The 19,435-nt window shown below is 36.5% G+C and overlaps 1 protein-coding gene across 3 annotated transcripts; it reads left to right on the top strand.

Annotated features, from left to right (window-relative positions):
- Positions 1 to 1,797: 1,797 nt before the first annotated feature.
- Positions 1,798 to 19,094, top strand: LOC100740147 (protein krueppel). Of its 3 annotated transcripts, none has more exons than XM_003490349.4 (3): positions 1,798 to 2,407; positions 7,896 to 8,562; positions 9,719 to 19,094. In XM_003490349.4, exons 1-3 carry the CDS (start codon positions 2,368 to 2,370, stop codon positions 10,530 to 10,532), a joined length of 1,521 nt encoding a protein of 506 aa, XP_003490397.1. In that variant the 5' UTR covers positions 1,798 to 2,367; the 3' UTR covers positions 10,533 to 19,094. The 3 variants fall into 3 exon arrangements, with proteins under 3 accessions (XP_003490397.1, XP_033177142.1, XP_033177143.1); XM_033321251.1 differs by having other exon boundaries at positions 7,887 to 8,562; XM_033321252.1 differs by lacking the exon at positions 1,798 to 2,407 and adding an exon at positions 3,732 to 4,446 and having other exon boundaries at positions 7,887 to 8,562.
- Positions 19,095 to 19,435: the final 341 nt, after the last annotated feature.

The raw sequence follows: 19,435 nt of genomic DNA, 5'->3' as shown, positions 1-19,435 counted from the left end.
GCGCGCACCGTCGCGTCGAGTCGCGTCGCTTGCGTAAATTGTATTGTTCACGGCGCGCGTTTGATTGTTGAAAGAGACACGCTACGTGGAAAGCCTGTCGAGAAACCGTGAACGAGCGAATAACGAGAATTTTTGTTTATTTCTTTTTTATCGGTTAGAGAAACCTTTTTCTCTTTTTTCTCTCATTCACGACTTTTTTTTATTGGTACAGTAGATTGACGCTTAACTTAGCTGTGATAAACTAATATATAATTAAGTAATTGTCATTTATCGGTTGTTAATGAACAGAATCGTTATAATTATTATAATTTTCTTTTTCAAAAAAATCGATATTCTCTGCTGTTTTAATTTAAATTTGTCTGTTACAGTAAAATCAGATTTTGACCTAGTGGTCACCTACCTCGCCTTAATAAAAATCTATGTAATCGATTAAATCGGGAATCGACTATATAATACAGGTATAAGTTAATTATTTTTATAAATATTTAATAAGATACCTAAATTTGTAACCAAACCATATCTAACGATGTGGTCCTTGTCACCAGTATTTAACATAAACACGGAACAATATATGATTTATGAATTTCAGGTAATAATGACTAGGGTGTTACAAGGTTCGAAAAGTGGTAATAAAATATACAATCCCTTTTAATCCCTTAAAGCAGTAGCCCGTACCTCAGAAAAGGGCAGATATTTGCTATTTTCGAAATACACCACTAAATTGTTTAATTATATAATTATAAATATTTTTTATATATTTGGATACATTATCTCGTATATGCATGGTTTCGTGAAATAATAAAAACACGAATATGTTCAAGTTGTTAGAAGTTTTGTTATCGCTTTTGTATCCCTTTTGAACATTCTGTATATATTGCTGCTATGTAATAATAACGTCAAAAATGTTTATCATACATAAGATTTGCAACATTTTTACCAAAAATATCACAAAAGGCACAATTAATCGCAAAAGAACAAAATAACCAAAAATATGCTTCCTATAAAAAAAGAATAAAAATAACAATTTTCTAGGTTGAAACGAAAGTAAGTATGGAAAGATAAACAAGAAGAACTTTCCTTCTCAAACGACTCTGTATGACAAAAAGGAAAACTAAAATATGCATCAAGAGAATGGCTATCACGCAGGAAAAAGGTCACCTTTTGTAACAATCTCCTTTTATACCCTTCCACCTGTTTTTTTTGCCGTTCTTGCAACCCTCAATCCGAAGGGGGTAAGGACGTTTACAGTTGCAGAATATCGTTGCGTTCTGTTTGCTCCCTCTCCTTCATGTCACTTCCGCTCCCTACCTCTTCTCGCACAGGTTTCACCAATTACGCGCCTTCTGTGGCCGTACTCGTCCATCCTGACACGACAGAGAAATATACAGTCTTCCCTACACTTCCGAACTACTCCCACCCTTAAAGATCACGGTCGCAGGTTCACCCTGTCTCGTTTCTCGTTTACTCTATTTCTTTCTCTTTCTGAACCTAACGCTCTAATATAACGTTCTCTTTCTATGCAACGTTCTATCCTCGTCCATCATTTCACCGAGTACGTATTCCAAGTGTATATCTTTTCTCTCACGCTACCCTTTACGTCTTCCATTCTATGTATCTTCGTCTAACACGCGTTAGGCTTGCCTTATCCCCCAAAGAGGCACGTTTGGTGCGACTCGCGCATCTAGGGTTGCTATTCGAGAGGGTAGAAAAGTCTGTGAATAGTAGGGGGAACAGGAGGTAGTGGGGAGGCTGGAAGTAAGGCGGTGGGGGATGTTTGACTACAGAGAGCGCGACTCGATTGTCAGTTAGTATTGGGTTAGGTCAGCCCAGAGTAACGTCGTTGGTTGTCGTCGTTCCTTGTAGTCGGACGGCGACATTTGTTGTTTATAGTAGAGTAGTATCACGTTTTTACATACCTTGTTTTCTCTTCTGTTCTTGTTTTCCTCCTTTTTTTTGCTCTTCATTTCTTTTAGGACGTTCGGTTCCGCGAGGCACGCGCCAGTTTTGTCGAGAACGTCGACAGAGACGACAGTCATCAAGACAAATATATCATTATATTTGATATAAGTTCGATGAATAAAATTTCGGTGATCTCTCGCGCCGCTTTTCCGCGTTTAACTGCCTTGACCCCGAGACGAAAGGAAGAATTGGTTTTGAAGAAATATTGGAAACAGGAACAACATTTAGAAACGATCCATTCGTTTCATTCGACCACGCTCTTTGTTTGTGCAGTGTCGCTGTTTGTTAGGTTATACGTATAAGCGTTCGTCTATACATCTCGTTCTCTGCTATCGTCGGAAGTGTTCGCGCATTGTGTACAGAAGTGGATGGAGTGTCATAGTGAAAACACGTAATACGGATCATAGAATGGCACTGTCTTATCTTCAAGAGGCGCAGATTAATGCAGGTATGAATTCCCACTTGTCAATAGACCCAGTACTCTGTGCTGCGCTATTTAACACACAATCTTCCATCAACCCTTTCACTTTTTGTAAAAACTATTTGCGTCAGCAGTTAAAATCACACGTATGATTTCGACTATTTGTATAACTATCACCTGTAACTAAAACGCGTTAGTCGAATGCGCAACACAAGTTGGCGCGCGCGCGTAGAGAAAATATACCGTTGCACTTTGTTTATAACCTAGAAAACGTGTTCACATCGGACGCCGGCGGTGCACTTCACGTTTTCGAGCATTTTCGTTGCAATCACACGGTGGCATGGTTATTTTCGGACGACGGTTGCAACCGCGAAACTCGTCGAGTCTCATTTTCCTAAAGCGAGCTCTCCTCTCCCTTCCGTCGAGCAATTTCACGTCTTCCTGGCTTATTGATGTTTACAATGTGTCACAACACGACTGTGTCGCCGCGAGCACTTTTAGACTTTGGCGGTATGCCAGTTTGTCGTTAACATGTCCCTTAAGCTAGAAAAACTTTATTCATTCGTCTTTTTTCACGATTGTATCCACTTCGTGGAACATGATAAATACATAACGCGATTGTGTAACTGCACGTCTCTTTCGGTACAAAACAAAGAAAAAGTGGTATCACCTTGGCCGTGTGTCAAAACAAACGCGAAACGAGAAACTGCGAATGCCTTTTGTTTTCGACCGGATGTGACGCGTGTTATACGCGATGAAACTCGTATTTATGAAACATTTAGATTGGGAATTGGCTTGTGCGGAAGATGAAATAAACTTTGGTGTCGATTGCAATATCTTTCCAAATTGAAAATTCTACCACAAACATTAACCTTTTCATAGCCACAATTGAAATTTTTGCCAAATAATAAAAGTCCGTAGATAGAAAAATTAGATAGAACATATGTCTATTTTAGTAAAACCGATTTAGTCTTTTTATTGTGTGAATTGGTAAATAGAAATAGTAAGGGTTATAGTTTTTATGTAGAAAGTATCTTTCAAAATTAATATTTGTCAAATTTAATTCTTGTTTTTCTATTATATATATATATATATATATATATATATATATATCATATAGAAAAACAAGAATTAAATTTGACAAATATTAATTTTGAAAGATACTTTCTACATAAAAACTATAACCCTTACTATTTCTATTTACCAATTCACACAATAAAAAGACTAAATCGGTTTTACTAAAATAGACATATGTTCTATCTAATTTTTCTATCTACGGACTTTTATTATTTGGCAAAAATTTCAATTGTGGCTATGAAAAGGTTAATGTTTGTGGTAGAATTTTCAATTTGGAAAGATATTGCAATCGACACCAAAGTTTATTTCATCTTCCGCACAAGCCAATTCCCAATCTAAATGTTTCATAAATACGAGTTTCATCGCGTATAACACGCGTCACATCCGGTCGAAAACAAAAGGCATTCGCAGTTTCTCGTTTCGCGTTTGTTTTGACACACGGCCAAGGTGATACCACTTTTTCTTTGTTTTGTACCGAAAGAGACGTGCAGTTACACAATCGCGTTATGTATTTATCATGTTCCACGAAGTGGATACAATCGTGAAAAAAGACGAATGAATAAAGTTTTTCTAGCTTAAGGGACATGTTAACGACAAACTGGCATACCGCCAAAGTCTAAAAGTGCTCGCGGCGACACAGTCGTGTTGTGACACATTGTAAACATCAATAAGCCAGGAAGACGTGAAATTGCTCGACGGAAGGGAGAGGAGAGCTCGCTTTAGGAAAATGAGACTCGACGAGTTTCGCGGTTGCAACCGTCGTCCGAAAATAACCATGCCACCGTGTGATTGCAACGAAAATGCTCGAAAACGTGAAGTGCACCGCCGGCGTCCGATGTGAACACGTTTTCTAGGTTATAAACAAAGTGCAACGGTATATTTTCTCTACGCGCGCGCGCCAACTTGTGTTGCGCATTCGACTAACGCGTTTTAGTTACAGAATCAGATTGAATCGAATCGACATTCGATTAGCTAACGGTCATTCGCATGTAAGTTTGTTAGATAAATGATATTTTGAATAGAATTGATATCTTATTAATCTTTGCTTGTTATTTTAACGTATATAATTATATTTCTTCTATTTTTGAGAAATTTTTTAGATTTGTAGAAATAATTTAGAAGAATTGTTGTTATACGGATATATATATACGCGACTTCTTGTTTCGATTAGTCGAAAGTTGATCTTTGCACTTTCTTTAGGCAATCATGTGTTTCTATGAAAGAGTCTGTAATCAGTAATGTAGTAATATGCGATTTCTCGTTTCGATTAATCGAAGTATGATCTTGAGGTTAGTCTTTAACCAATTGTATTTTCTTTAGCCAATCTTATTGTCCTGTACAAAATTCTTAAGTTAGAAAGAAGTATGAAAAAATCATTGTTAACAGAATAATATGTGATTTCTTGTTGCTATTACTCGATGTATGATCTCGTGAAATAGGTATGATTGACTAATCTATAATATAAATCCTATGTTGTACAGAAAATATTATGAGAAGTGTATGATTCTGTTAATGAAAGGAACTTAAAGGAAATGAAACGGACTTATTTATAGCATCATTATTCGGTTACCATATACGGAAAACAGTTTCGTATATTTCTTCATTTATTTAATTTATTCTTAGAAGTAGTTTCCTGTAGGTTCCATAATTCACGTACTATCTTTCATAATATATATATAACGTCAACGCCATTCGTCATTGCTTAATGAATATGTAGAAAGATAAACAGACTGGTGTAAAAAAAAAAATTGCCCAAGAATCATGTACATTTGAATATTTTGATATTCGATTATGTATAATCAAACTTGGTATTGAACTTCTTAAAAAATAAATTACTTTCTTTTAACTTCATTTGTTGCAAGAAAATAAAAAGATTATTGTACCTTTGAAGGAAAATTTTATGAAATAGTGTTTGTAATTATCATCACATTTTTCTATTCTCCGATTTATGAACTTGATCAGCCTCTGAATAGCTAAAAGGTCGCTAAGTAGAATTCAAATTCTATTAAAATCAAATTAAGATAATGGTCTAACAGAAAACTACATACTACTTTATTTATAGAATCGGCCAGATTTTATAAATATATATTCCATGTATTTTTCAGTCTTTATTGAGATTACGTTCCATGTTCAGAAGTAAAGGAGGCTGGCAGCGAAGAAGAAATTTTTATTCGGACCTAAGGGAAAGGGATTCGGAATGGAATATTGGGGTTGCGACCAATTAGGGTAGGGATGCGAGCGGGGCGGTACTTCTCGTCGTGTTGCCGGGAAACGGCGATTGTAGGCTGTAAGAATCTTAGGCCACGTTAAGGGAGGTTTTAGGGTAAGAGAAGAAAAGAGAATAGATCTTACTCGCCCTTATTGATTCAACTGGGTCTCATTACAGTTCCCCTTCTAAACGGTCCATTAATTAGTAAGTGGCGGGCTGAACCGCCATGGCCGGTTGATTCATTGTTTCCTTAAATTAAACTTCGTCTCATCTTGCATGTAGATTGCAAGTGGCCAGTTAGACAGAAGTCTTCGAATAATTACGATTTAAGTCCCGATGTCGATTTATTCCTTCTGCGAATAAGAAGTAAAACTTCGAAGGAAAACGATCACTCTCCGATGTAAATGCACCATCGAATTATTATTTCGTCGTTATCATAATATCTCTTGCATCCGCTAATTTCGTAAAGCGAGCCTCTTATTAATTCAATTACCTCGTCGAGCCTTGCCAATCACGCGAATAAGCAATCATCGGAAGGTGTAACCCTAATACGAGGGTTGCTCTCTTTTTTTTTTCGAGGATGTTAAAATTATCTTTCGTAATATCTTCTTCACTTAAATTGCTTTATTTTAAAAGACGAATATGCTAAGAATCTTTATTTTTTATCATTCAAAAACAGAGTTCCAATATCACTGTTTCTTAAACAGAAAACACGATTCTCTACAAACAATGAAACTCTGAGTTCTTATACAACCGTATACATTTCATACCTCGAAAAAATTAGATTTCTTCGTAGAAACACCTCCAAAAATACAATTTCTATATAAAAAGTCCTGAAAGTACGGTTTCTGTGAAAAATCTTCAAAATGCAATTTCTACGTGAGAACTTCGAAAAAGTTTCGTTCCCTGTAGGAAAAATTCTTCGACGTTGAATATTCCCAAAAATTTAATTTCTACGTGATAACTTCCACAAATTTGGTTTTCTACTTGAATTCTTTGAAATTCACTTTTATGCCAAAACCCCAAGACGTTCGTTTTTAGAGATTTCTACTCTAAGATCTTCCAAAAAAAACATGCTTTTCACGCCAAGAAATTCCTACACTGAAAATTCTTCGAAATTCAGTTTTTACACGGAAATCCGCGAGAATTCCATTTGTACGCGAAAGAAAAAAACGTGGAAAATCCGACGTGTACGCGGAAAACCACGTGGAGATGTTCGTAGAATGCAGGCACGGCCTGCACTTTCACAGAGTCGTTGGCCTCAAGTCGAAGAGAGGCGGGTACATCGCGGTGACGTGGGTGGGAAGTCGAGGCTTATGAATGAACCGCCGCCGTACGAGAGTGTGAGTGAATGGAGGAGGACCGTGCTTCTCGCTCACGTGTGAGGAACGTGTGTGGGAGGGCTGCGAGGGAGTGACAAGGAGGAAAATACAGACACACTGTGGAGCACGCGGGAGAAAAGATCGTCGTACGATTCCGTACACGTACAAACGCTCGTCCTTTTTCGCGCATCGTATTCGCGTCTCTCGTAACCAGTGGGCCACACCACGCGATTTGTTGTGAAACGCCACGCTATTCGTCAGAATGCCAGGCAACTTGCGAAAATCTGTATCCAGAAGTCGACCTTTTTTAATTTTTATTGCTAGGAAGATAGCTATCTTGTATTCGTATTTCATAAAATCAATATTTTCAATCGAAAATCAAAACTGACATTTTTAAATTCGTTTTATCCATTTATTTGATATATTATGAGAGAAGTGTAGGAAATGATAGTTGACAGGAATTTCATGATTATTGGTTAATGTAGTAGTTATCTAAAATGAAGGTCAATGTTTGTGTATGCCTTTTTTGAAGCTCTTGTAACATTGATAGTGTAGAAATAAGAAACACTTGAAAGTCTATATGTTCTAATTAAAGCAGAATTATTTTTGTGAGTGTTCAGAACTAGTATTCAACTTTCTCTGTTATAATACGTAATTATCTCGTTTGTAATCAATTACCATTCAAGAAATTTTCCTCTTTTGCTAATGAATCGTATAACACAAACGAAAGATCGCGAAAACATTTCTCAAAATTGAACATAGACCATATTGATATCAATATCAGTTATGGTCATAATGTTACATATTAAATCCATATTTGTAAAAATTGACGAAATTTCCTCTACATACGATCAACGATTACTTTTACACCAATATTAGCACAGCAATAATATTTCAGGACTTGCAGCCGGGCAGCACCTCGACATGAAGCAAGAATCGGAGAAGCAACCATTGTCGTCACCGTTGAACAACACGTCGCAAGTGATGTTCCCTGGAATGGGTAACACATCGCCAGGTTTATCTATACTCACACCTCAGCAATTGATAGCTGCAAGTAGAACAGCAGCTCTGATGGCTGCAGGGATTCCCGTGTCGTTGCACGCGACATTAGCCTCCAGCCCGTCTCTGTACGGACACCACCAGACTTTATTCAGTGGCTGGGCTCCACCCACTGCATCCTCACCTCCGTCACCGCTTCACCACTCACCAGGATCTGTATCACCCGCGTTGAGCAGTAAATCTACGTCCAAACGCGCCAATAATGGCGTCACAAATAACAATAACAATATTAACAGCGTAGTAACTAGTAGTGGTGATAAAATCACGAAGAGAGGTCAGACGACCAAGAGGAAATCGCAAAAGTCGAAAGTGGATACTGTACAGCAACCGTTAGAGGGCTCAGCGCCTTTAAGCCCACCAAGCTCAATCAGTCCCGAAGCGGGCAAGGACGGAAGGGACAAGGTGTTCACCTGTGGAGTGTGCTCCAGATCGTTTGGCTATAAGCACGTGCTGCAAAACCACGAACGCACCCACACCGGTGAGAAACCTTTCGAGTGTCCGGAATGTCACAAAAGGTGAGTTTAGAAAGAGAATGATTGTTCTTCATACGTATTTTAATATGAGTATTAAATTCATTTTAGATTACTTAACATCTTATATAGCTTCTCTCATCGATATAAAAAATTATATCAGAATAAAATTGATTGGTTTGTAATAACGAATGTTATGAATTTCTGCCCTGAAAGTAATTTTTTTCTAAGGTCATATCTTTTTAACTAGGACTATACATTTTTTATGTAACAATCGAAGCACTTCATATCATCGCAAAATTGTAACTTTTGTTACGCAATAGAATCTCTGGATGATGGTGATCTCGATATGTTATAATGTTGACTGGCATTGATATCAAATATAAGATATAAAATATCACGTGCGAAGGTCTTATTTTTAGTGAAACAAGTTAAGCAATCGTGTTAATGTGTCTCGTACTGCGTCATCAATGACGCACGACAGAAAGCAAGAATAAAGATTTCATTACTAAGAAAATTAAAATGACAAGAACGTAGTACGATAACATTTTCTTGGAAATGTTTTCCGTGGTTATATATCTTAATATAAATTTCTCACTTGATTTTCAAGTTGTTTCAAAAATATCAATTTTTGTACGATGCTCAGTAATAATATTAATGTATGATGAATATATGACGTTAGATCAGTGTTATTCTTGAATAGAATCCCATTCGTATCTGTTTGAGATAACATAACGTTAGTTAGCTTTTGCATGATTTAATAAAAACGAAATAAGCTTAAAGTCATTGAAAAAGTAAAACTCATCGTGAATTCTTTCCCATTGTACACGTACATTGCTTATTTCTACGCCTCGTGTTTACTTTGTGCTACTATTCCTTATTCAGAATACTGAACATGCACATCTGCGGGCGCAATATTTCCATTTGAAACGTATCTGGAAACGATACAGATAAAAGTCAAGATACCAGCTTTGAGGTGCACAGTATTTATTCCGTTGACCAAAGGTTGAACCCTTTCAACATACTATCCTACATCAAAATTTTTCTATATTTTTACAAACGCAATATACTACATTTATCCTATACTTACCGTATCCTTTCACCTTTTAGCAGAGTGCATTTAACTTCCAATTATCCAATTAAAGGATCCAGAGTCAAATCTTCCAAAATTAAGAAGGAAATCATTACATTTGTAATGCAGATTCACGCGGGACCATCATCTAAAGACCCACATGCGACTTCACACGGGCGAGAAGCCTTACCACTGCAGCCACTGTGATCGCCAATTCGTCCAAGTAGCCAACCTGCGTCGCCACTTGCGCGTGCACACTGGTGAACGTCCATACGCGTGCGAGTTATGTTCAGCCAAGTTCAGTGACTCAAATCAACTGAAAGCTCATCTACTGATCCACAAGGGCGAGAAACCGTTCGAATGCGAACACTGTCAGATGCGATTCCGACGAAGGCACCACCTGATACATCACAAGTGTGGCACCAGTATCAACTCTGGACAAGTAACGAGGACACAGGTTGCCTCTCCGTCCTTGGCAAGCGACGATTTAGATGAGGATATCGACATTGATATCGACGTAGAAGTAGAGGAAGCCGAAGCATCATCATTGGCCAGCAGAAAAACAAGTGCTTCAGTTAGGCCTGTGCAGCAGTTAAGTAATCAATTAGCAAGTCCTGTCATCGGCAATTCTATGCCCATACCACTGAATTTAGCTGATATTCCTGTGGATCTACCAGAGCAAACAGAACCAGAAGACTTATCTATGTCAACCGGTATGCAGTCTCAGTGCAGACCACATTCTCAGTCAAATAGCATCAGTGACTCGCCATTAAGTCGTAGTCCAAGCAGCGACACCATACACGGAGAGGAGGAGGATGATATCGATATGATGTCAGAAACGTCCAGCTCGAATGCTGTTTTCGGTCAAAATCACCACAACAAATATACGCACTTCGCATCCCTTGGAAACACTGCCGCGGCTAATGTCGGCCACGCGTCCTAGTGGAGTCTTTAGGGGTACGTAGACATAATACTTGTAGAAAAGCCATCCTGTACTTTATCTCGGTTCGACGCTTCTACCCAAGGAAAAACGCTACTCCAAGGTTTTTAGGGTGGGCAAAGGAAAAGAAATAAGGGGAGAAAGAAATAGAAAGAGATCGTCAGAAGGGAGAAAAATGGAGTTTCTCGTTTATATTGGATAGTAAGGCGAATCGAGTCCCGACAGGCTCACGAATCGAATTGAATCCTCACACTGAATCCTCCACGCACCGGTTCACAGTCACTATTGTTAAGATGCTTTTTATAGATATATATATTATATTATTATAGATGATTATTAATTATTACTGTACCTATACGAGGCAAGGGGGGAGTGAAAGATAGATGTCGAGTAGCGTATTGGCAGATCTACGAGTATCCTCTGCGTAAAACGTGTAATTTATACACAATGGAACAAACATTCAGGGACGTGAATCTTTTTGGCAATGAAAAAAAGAAGAAAATTGATCGATATTATAGATACGAGAGGAAAAGCGGCCAGGATTTTCTTTTCTCAGCTGTTGGTTTATTTCCTTCGTGTACATAATTACGCGACAACAAAGAAACTGAGAAATAATTGTGTATTTAGTTGGTCGCTGTAGTTTCGCGTGTTTCGTTTTTCGATGAAAGCCGCGATAATGAGTTTAGATAGATATTAATATTAGTTAGATAGTAATAAAGATATGAGAGGCAGACGCAAGCTATATACAGTTTGCAAGTACATGTCTCCGTTCGTGTAAATGTGAGCGTGATTGTGTTCGACACATATGTACATATGTGCACGTGTAAATGATTGGAGAGAGAATCGAAAAATAAAACTAGAAATTACGGAATGAATGTACTGGTATACAAGTTCCTCTGACAGTAAAAGTAGCGGGGGGGAGTGACATCGGTTCGTTGGTCCTCTGTCGCTTTCGCACTTCACTGATTTGTCAAGCTGTCGACACCATTGTTCTTTTTTTTTAATTCTTTTATATTTCTCAGCATTCTTTGTCGATTTTCAATTTCTCGTCTTCCTTCCGTTATTTTTTTTTTTTTTTATGAGAAATGTAACTTTATGCAATGTATAAGACGTTTTTACAATGCCCTTTTTAAGTTAATTTTGTCTGTAACTGTACCACACAAGTAAGTTATCTGAAGTACATGTACGCGTGTAACTGAGATCATAACTGTTAGAACTACTCATACTTTCCGACTGTATCAGCATGACTTTTTGTTACGTAACACCGAGAACGAGCTCGAGATGTCTTCTACTGTTTCTGATTTGCACCCTCAAACGTATACCTCTAGCATCATGCCTTTCGCTAACGAAATACTTTATTTCATATTAAAGTAAGAGAATTGTGACACAAAAGATTGACTTCGATATATTTAAATATTACACTATCATTGCATTTAAATATTAAAACACATTTAACGCTAGAGTTTTATTAAAATTCATGGAATATCAATCGCTACCTTCACAAGCTTTATATCTACATACACTTCTCCGATTCCCAACTAACAATCGAGAAAATAGCCACAAATTTTCGCACTATACGGCGAATTAAAAGTCATAGTAATGTAAGTTAAGATTTCGAGAATTTGAATTTAATTTCTTAAAAATCTTCCAATTAAGTCTTTGGATTTCTATCCTTAAGAGTCATCCGTCTCGCTTCACAATAAATTAAATTAATATATGCTTTCATAACTTAGAAAGATGCATTGAATTTTCAGTGACAATAAATAGCAAAACACTATTTTATGGAATATAGCAGAAATCACTCTACGTATTCTTCTATACGCGAATATACACATCAGAATTCAAAAATCATCTCGCAAGAGCGAAGAATCAAAAAACCCGAATCACCCTTGATTTACATACGCCTTCGCAAAAAATTCAACCCGTAAGACGATCTTCCGGCGTGATTTCGATTCGCATTAATCCTTACAATGATCGAAGCCTGCGAGTGGATCCTTGAACGAGAATCCTTCGTTTCACGAAGGATACGTGTTCTCTGTTCATTCTCGTTGTACAATCAGGGACCATCTTTTCTTCTCCGATTTCCATCTTTTTTTCTAACAGGCAGCCGGTTGCTTGAAGGAGAACGATCTTTTGTTGCTTAGACTACGGCGGCCGTCTGTTTCGCGCGAACCAGTTTTCGCAATGATACACACAGCCGCGTGCCGAAAATTCGCAGCCGGTGGTCGTCTTCGAAACGAGATAAAGCATCCCTCCATCCGTCGTCGACTTTCTAGCGGATAGCCTGTGCCAACTTTGCCTCAATGGTCCTCTGATTTATGTTCACCGGTCAGCATGCAAATTTCATCGGCGTGGTTCGAGGCCATTTCGACTCATTGTTCCATGGGTCAGTCCTAGGACTCTTTTTGGGGACGCGAGAAGTGGTCGTGGTAACATCTTTCATCCTCCTTCTTCCGGGTCTAACTGGGCCCCATTTCTTGTTTCTGAAATTGTAACGCCGAAGCCAAGCGTAATATAACACGATGTACTTTGTATACCGTTCGGTTTTTCGATGACATAAAAGGACAAGAGAAGTAGGTACCCTCGTCTGCATTTCCTGCAAGTGTCGCACGAAACATTCCCGAGCACACAAATTGCCCTCGTTTCGCTTCCGTTCCATTCGTACGACCATTTCGTAAGAGAAGGAACGAAAGAACAATTTCTTCACTGGATGCTCGACTCTGTTTCGTTTAGGTCTTCGTTAAATCTCGCGTTCACATCATTTTGTGTTAGATATCTCGTAATTCAAAATTAGCTTTTCGATGAATAATGTTAATAGGGTTTTTTGAGCAAATGAATTATTTTGATCTAAAAATACCAAAATTTTCTTTCACTTCTCCTAAGGATATAGACTAAGATGTAGATTCTCTACGGATCTAGAGAATCGTCTTTTAAACCGATACTTTTTCCTTCTTTTTCATAAAAAAAAGTTTGAATCATTGAAGATAGCGTTTGAAGATAATTTAATATTAAGAATGAGATTTTGCTTGATAATTCTACTAAGAGATAAAACTTACTGGTACATATGTTTTTGAAAATGTGTCTTTAATTTAAACTTTGAATTGAACCGATTTTATATCTATATTTTAAAATCATAATTATCAACGAGACACGATAATCGACGATCGAAGCACAAAGCAAACGTAAACAGTTAACTGACGTAGAAGAAATAAGTTTGGAAATTAATCGGTGGGCTTTCTCTTTTCGAAAGTGAAAATATAGTTGGGGTCGTACCGGGGAAACAGAATCCATAGCCGTTGCGTTACACTTTCGCCACATTCTTTCCCAAAGGTCCCGACTCATCCGCACTTCTCACTCGTTATTCACGTTCCAAGCTTTCGAGGAGCATTTTCCAGCCCACTTGCCTCTTCCTCCCTCTTTGAGACCGCGCGTTTTCGCCCTTTTATACACGTGTTACGAAGCATCTCTCGAGCTCTTTCCAGCAAAACATTTTGATCGCTCATTACACTGCTTCTACGTACCAAAAATTTCCTTTCCTTTGGAAATTTAAAAAAAAACTCACGGCTTACACTACAGTGTGTAGGAGAATGTATATGTAACGTAAGAACTTTCAAATCATTCATTGTTTATTTTTTATTTTGCATTGTAGTTCTAAGATTATTACGACACATGTGATACAAATTACGGTCGAGAGCAGACCGACACGATACTTTTCATATGCATTTTTTAATAAATGGTACTATACAACACATTTCATGGATTTATGTTTTTACCATCAATGTATAATTACACTTGTTTGAACTGCACAGAAAACAACCAAATATCTTACTGAACAATTCGATAAGAAATAAGGATGTTAAGTGTTCAATGGGACACAAAGTTCTTAAGTAATTTCATTTTTCTAATGCTCTGTAAACGCATCAGGTCGACGTCGCTAACAAGTTATAAAAATGTCATCTTTAAATTACCTTCCTTTAAATTTCAATTTTTATTCGAATAAGACGATTATCCTAAAAGCTAATATTTCAGAATTTGTCACACTTTTGAAAAGCGTAAGTGAAATCGATACATGTATCCGAACAATGAAATTTAGAAATTTCCAAAAAGGTCGAGTTAGTACCACTGCTACAATCTGTTAATTCTATCATGCTGTATTTGTTTATATATCGTTTCTAATGAAATAGAATATTCCATTTATTTTGAATAAAAGATATTTTTCTTCTCCGTTTGTTCGTCCATTAGTTCGTCTTTAAATAGACGTCAATTAATTTTAACATCGACAGCCATTCGAGTAACAGCGACAGAGGTCAGTAAGCTCCGGCCTCGTACCCCGGAGAAAAGCAAAAACCACCCCGAATCCCAGGTGTATTGTATATTTAGAGAGACCCAACTTCAAAATAAAGCGATATACAAGATAAAAGAATATTATAAACTGCGGTTTTTCTTGTAATATGCGAGCGTACCGTTAATCCTTTAATTCGCTTTTCGACATATAACAATTCGATATATAACAATTAAACTACGAATTTTTATAACGTACAAGGGTATAAATATTGTTTAGAATATTTAAAATTTACAATGATTTTCTCCTATTTAATTTTCATTTTTACAGCTCTCTTCATAAAAGTATAAATTCGCATGAAAGTTCGCAGCCTAGTAATAATAATCTATGGATGAAGGACCAATATCGTTGTCATTGAAAATCAACGTGAGCTTTTAACTTAATCAAACTAATTACCGAATCGTATAGCAGTTCGAAAGGCGAATATAAAAGTAGAATATCGTTGCATATAAAGATTTATGCTTGCAACAGTGACTTGTGATGATAATAGTTACAAAAATAGTTTGTATTATAACTTGTTTTTGTTAATGTGTTTTCTGGTATGAGATGGTTCATTCTCTATTAATAGAGAAGGTAAAAAGGAAAAATAAAAATGTAAAATAATTCTTGGCTAAGAATTCTCTCATATATTGAATTCTTTAATTTCTTATTATGAGTCTATTTCTAGAAAATAATCTAAAACTGGATTAATTTAGTATCATTGAGAATTTGCATTTTAATAAGATCGTTTTTAAGTTATACATTAATCATATGATATATGATAAAGGTTAATATAAAAATTGAAACATTTCTTAGGAAACCTTTACAATCACTAAAATAGCTATTTTAGTGAAATCATCTACACCACCTGCACACTATTGATCGTGTTAAAATAAACGTATACTAAACATAGATTCCATTAAACTACGCAGTACCGCAATAATATCATGTTCCTCGTTTGATTGCCATTTGTTTTTTCTATAATTATGTGCCATTGAGTAGATTATATATGCGCAAAAGATAAATAGTCTTTCGGTAGTTAAAGCTAAGAGCACGGTACGCTCGTCAATTTTGTTTTGCACGACATCGATCAGTTGTTTGAAAGATCGAATTTTAAATGGAAGTTTAATAACGTAACGAGAGGCGAACTACGCTCTATCCTAGTTTTATATACGTCATTCTGTAGAATTTACGTCGTCGAATAGATAAAATCCACGAAGCAAATGGCGAAAAATGGATACTATAAGAGGAAAGGGGAAACAGGAAAAGGAATAAAGTAAAATCGTATGATTCGTTCTTTTTTTTTCTTCTTGCCAGTCAATTTCCATTCGTGGACGATACATTCTACCCGACGACGATTTCTGAAACACGGTACCTTGAAAGAGATCGATTCCTAGTTAATGGTTGTTAGTTCCGAATTGATACTGGTGAAATTACGTTCCTGTCGGCCCGCTATATATCGGTTCATATATACGGGCCAATTGTTTTCTATGTTTCTTTGTAAACAGACCAGAATCACTGAAAATAATAGCCGAAGATTAGACGAAAAGAATTAATGGATTAAAGATAAAAACGGAAGTCTCGCGTCGAGTACCTATTTGTATTTAAAGAAAAAAATAGAATTATCGCTTGTCCTACCTACTGTCGTAATAATCATTATCGTTGTTGTCCTTTTAATCTTAATGTACAAGGGAAAAAAGAACGTACGTATACATATGATTACTATATGTTTGTGTCATACTATAACACTATATCGAATACAATGTGTATCGCAAAGAAAAAGTTCGGGAATCGCGAGTTAGCGGAAGTGAAACTCGAATACAATGTACATTAATACGAGAAATCATACGATATTTATCACAGACTATAAGCTAATCTGTATAATATAATCTGTATTAGCGATCACGTATATCATTATCGATTTATCTCCTAAACGCGTAGTAATATCTGTACGATATGACAAACGAAAAAATTTAATATTTATTACTCGATTGAACAAGTCGAAGGGAAACGTATTCGAGTCTGCGTCTGTCACTTCCGATCGCTCGAATACTCGATTAAACATTATGTACCTATGGTGTATACTTCTCTGTATCTATGTAACTAGAATTATACGTATATAGTTATAATTTTGTACAGTCAACGCAGACGCTAATCACGTATGCACGAGCCGGTCGATCGTTCGCGCGCAAATTCAAATACGGTTAATCTCGATGTTCGTTATTGCGGGTTGTTTATTCTCTATGGTGACCAAACGAACGTGAGTATCGTCTCTATACTTTCACCATGTGAAAATGCTTCGAACACGCGCGCGCGCGCGAACGTCGCCATACACACGGTACAAATACAAATTTTATGCCTATAAACTACTACTATAAACGTTGATTAACAGTGTTCCGCAGTATTTACGGATAGACGATATTCTCGCTACTCTAATTAAACGAAGGCTACTTGAGATTGGGCGCCAGATACACGTATACTGTTCGAAATGTCGATCGCTGTGCACGTTTCTTATGGACATTCTTTGATTTTTCATACGTCGAAAGATGACAAACTCTTCGAATCTGATATTGTTAAGTTACAGATAAATGTAATAGCTGAGATTTAGTTTCTGATCTATTTTCTATTTGTACTATGTCGCACGTGGTGAATATCAATGAGAATCATTAGGTAAATTGGTTTGGTGTCTTTAGATGTATCAGTATCTCGTAGATAACTATTCTTTTGTTTTATGACAATTTTAGAAAAATACTACCTGTAACTTCGTTTGAACGAACTTCGTTGAACTTTATACAATGATTGTAACAATGTAGTTCTAACAGATGACATCTAAATCTATATTGGAATTTTTGTTCGATAAGTCACTGGATTAACTTACGTATGTAATATATACTCAAAGAACAAGTAACTCAATCCAAACTATTGTAAAGTTTACCTAACGATACCAGCTTTAAAGTTAACATTGTCCGCAGGCGTGTATCCAAGGCATACAAAGTTTCTCAATGACAGCAAACAGTCTGCAGCCACCGTTCATAAACATCCTATACAAGTTACTATATCCTGTGTTGTATATTCTAACGTCTTTCAATTACTGTTATATTTACAACATTTCCTAATGTTTTCTATTTTATATCATATTCGTTACGTCATTACACGATGTAATGTTATTATTGACGTACAATAATTCGTAGACATTTTACAGTGATGACACTGTGCAATTGGATTATTTCTTATTTTTAGTATTAGAATCATACAATAGCATGTATGCATTACATCAATATACGCGCGTGTGTGTGTGTGTGTGTGTGCGTGGGTGGAAATTGAAAGCTGTCGAACCACATAATCTCGTTGCAAAATTACGATATTTTGTCATTTATGTGCATGAAACTTTGCAGAGATTTACTAACTCGATTTATCAACCGTTTGTTATAAAGATTTTCTGTAATAGAAATTTTGCACGCGTAAACACATGCCTGCAAACAATGTTTGTATATCTGTACAGGTCATTGGATAGAAGCGAGAAGAAGATAGAATTTGTTCGTTAAGAGACATGTCGTGTACGATCGATCGAAGATTTCTTTTCTAAAAAAAAAAATAAAAAAAATAAAAAAAATAGAAAAGCAAAAACACATGGCGTATCGGCGAATCAAGTGGCACTCGATGTATACTATGAAACTGACACTACCTCACCAGACACCTAATATATCTGAACCACAAGACTGATTTTTAATAGTATTCCTAAATAGATAAGGAAAGAGGGAAAAAAAGAGAAACTAAAGTGAAAAGAAGAAGTAAAATAAAGAAAGAGGAAAGAAGAAACGGGGTATTATAAAGAAAGATATTACGCGTACAAATACGAATAGACCGTTTTTTAAGTAATATAATTAATCATAGTATTCTACCCGTAGTTATTATTATTAAACATTATTAATTATTATTAATTATTGTCATCGTCATGATCATACCGCGCTATTTCGCTGTCGATCGTCGAATTCCTACCTTGGAAATAGGAAAACGAAAAATGAAACAGAAAAACAGATTCTTTGTATTATAATGGCGTTTACTTGTAATTTTATCGATCCTACCAAATCACACAAATCCCCTCTTTAACTCTCACCAAAAGTCTATGCCGGATTTCTCGCGAATCATACCGCAAACCACCGCCACTCATTGTAATGAATGTTCCCATCGAGTTGACGTCTGTCAAAATATTTTTATTATTAAAAACTCACTGTTTAATCGTTCTCGTGCTTTTTCTTTTTCCTCTCACATCACCTATCTGTCTAAATAGATCGTCAAGATGGACTCTCTCGAGTTCTTCAACCAGGTATGAGTGCGTAAATATTAAGAAATATTCATACTGATTAATATTTTATGGAAAGAATCATCACAATTAATCATTCTTCCAATACACGATCTAGAGATACTACATTCACGATGACGAATCATTGTGGCCATGGTAAGTAGATAATTCTCCGCTATTCCTCGGTCAGAGCGCAAATGTATTTAATTTGATCGTTCAATTGTCCGAACATCGATATTATATATTCGATGCGCTTCGCTCGACGAAACCGATCATCGTCGG

The sequence above is a fragment of the Bombus impatiens genome, unplaced genomic scaffold (genome assembly GCF_000188095.3).
Source record: "Bombus impatiens unplaced genomic scaffold, BIMP_2.2 scf_0418, whole genome shotgun sequence".
Classification (NCBI taxonomy): Eukaryota; Metazoa; Arthropoda; class Insecta; order Hymenoptera; family Apidae; genus Bombus; species Bombus impatiens.
Note: the sequence above shows the minus strand (reverse complement) of the source record. Positions and strands in the feature narration are given on the sequence as shown.

What these genes read in the sequence shown, in the direction of transcription:
- LOC100740147 (XM_033321251.1), top strand. Translation starts at nt 2,368, where the DNA reads ATGGCACTGTCTTATCTTCAAGAGGCGCAGATTAATGCAG. An exon ending in AGAGGCGCAGATTAATGCAG is followed by an intron (nt 2,408 to 7,886) that starts GTATGAATTCCC and finishes ATAATATTTCAG; the next exon opens with GACTTGCAGCCGGGCAGCAC. An exon ending in TGTCCGGAATGTCACAAAAG is followed by an intron (nt 8,563 to 9,718) that starts GTGAGTTTAGAA and finishes TTTGTAATGCAG; the next exon opens with ATTCACGCGGGACCATCATC.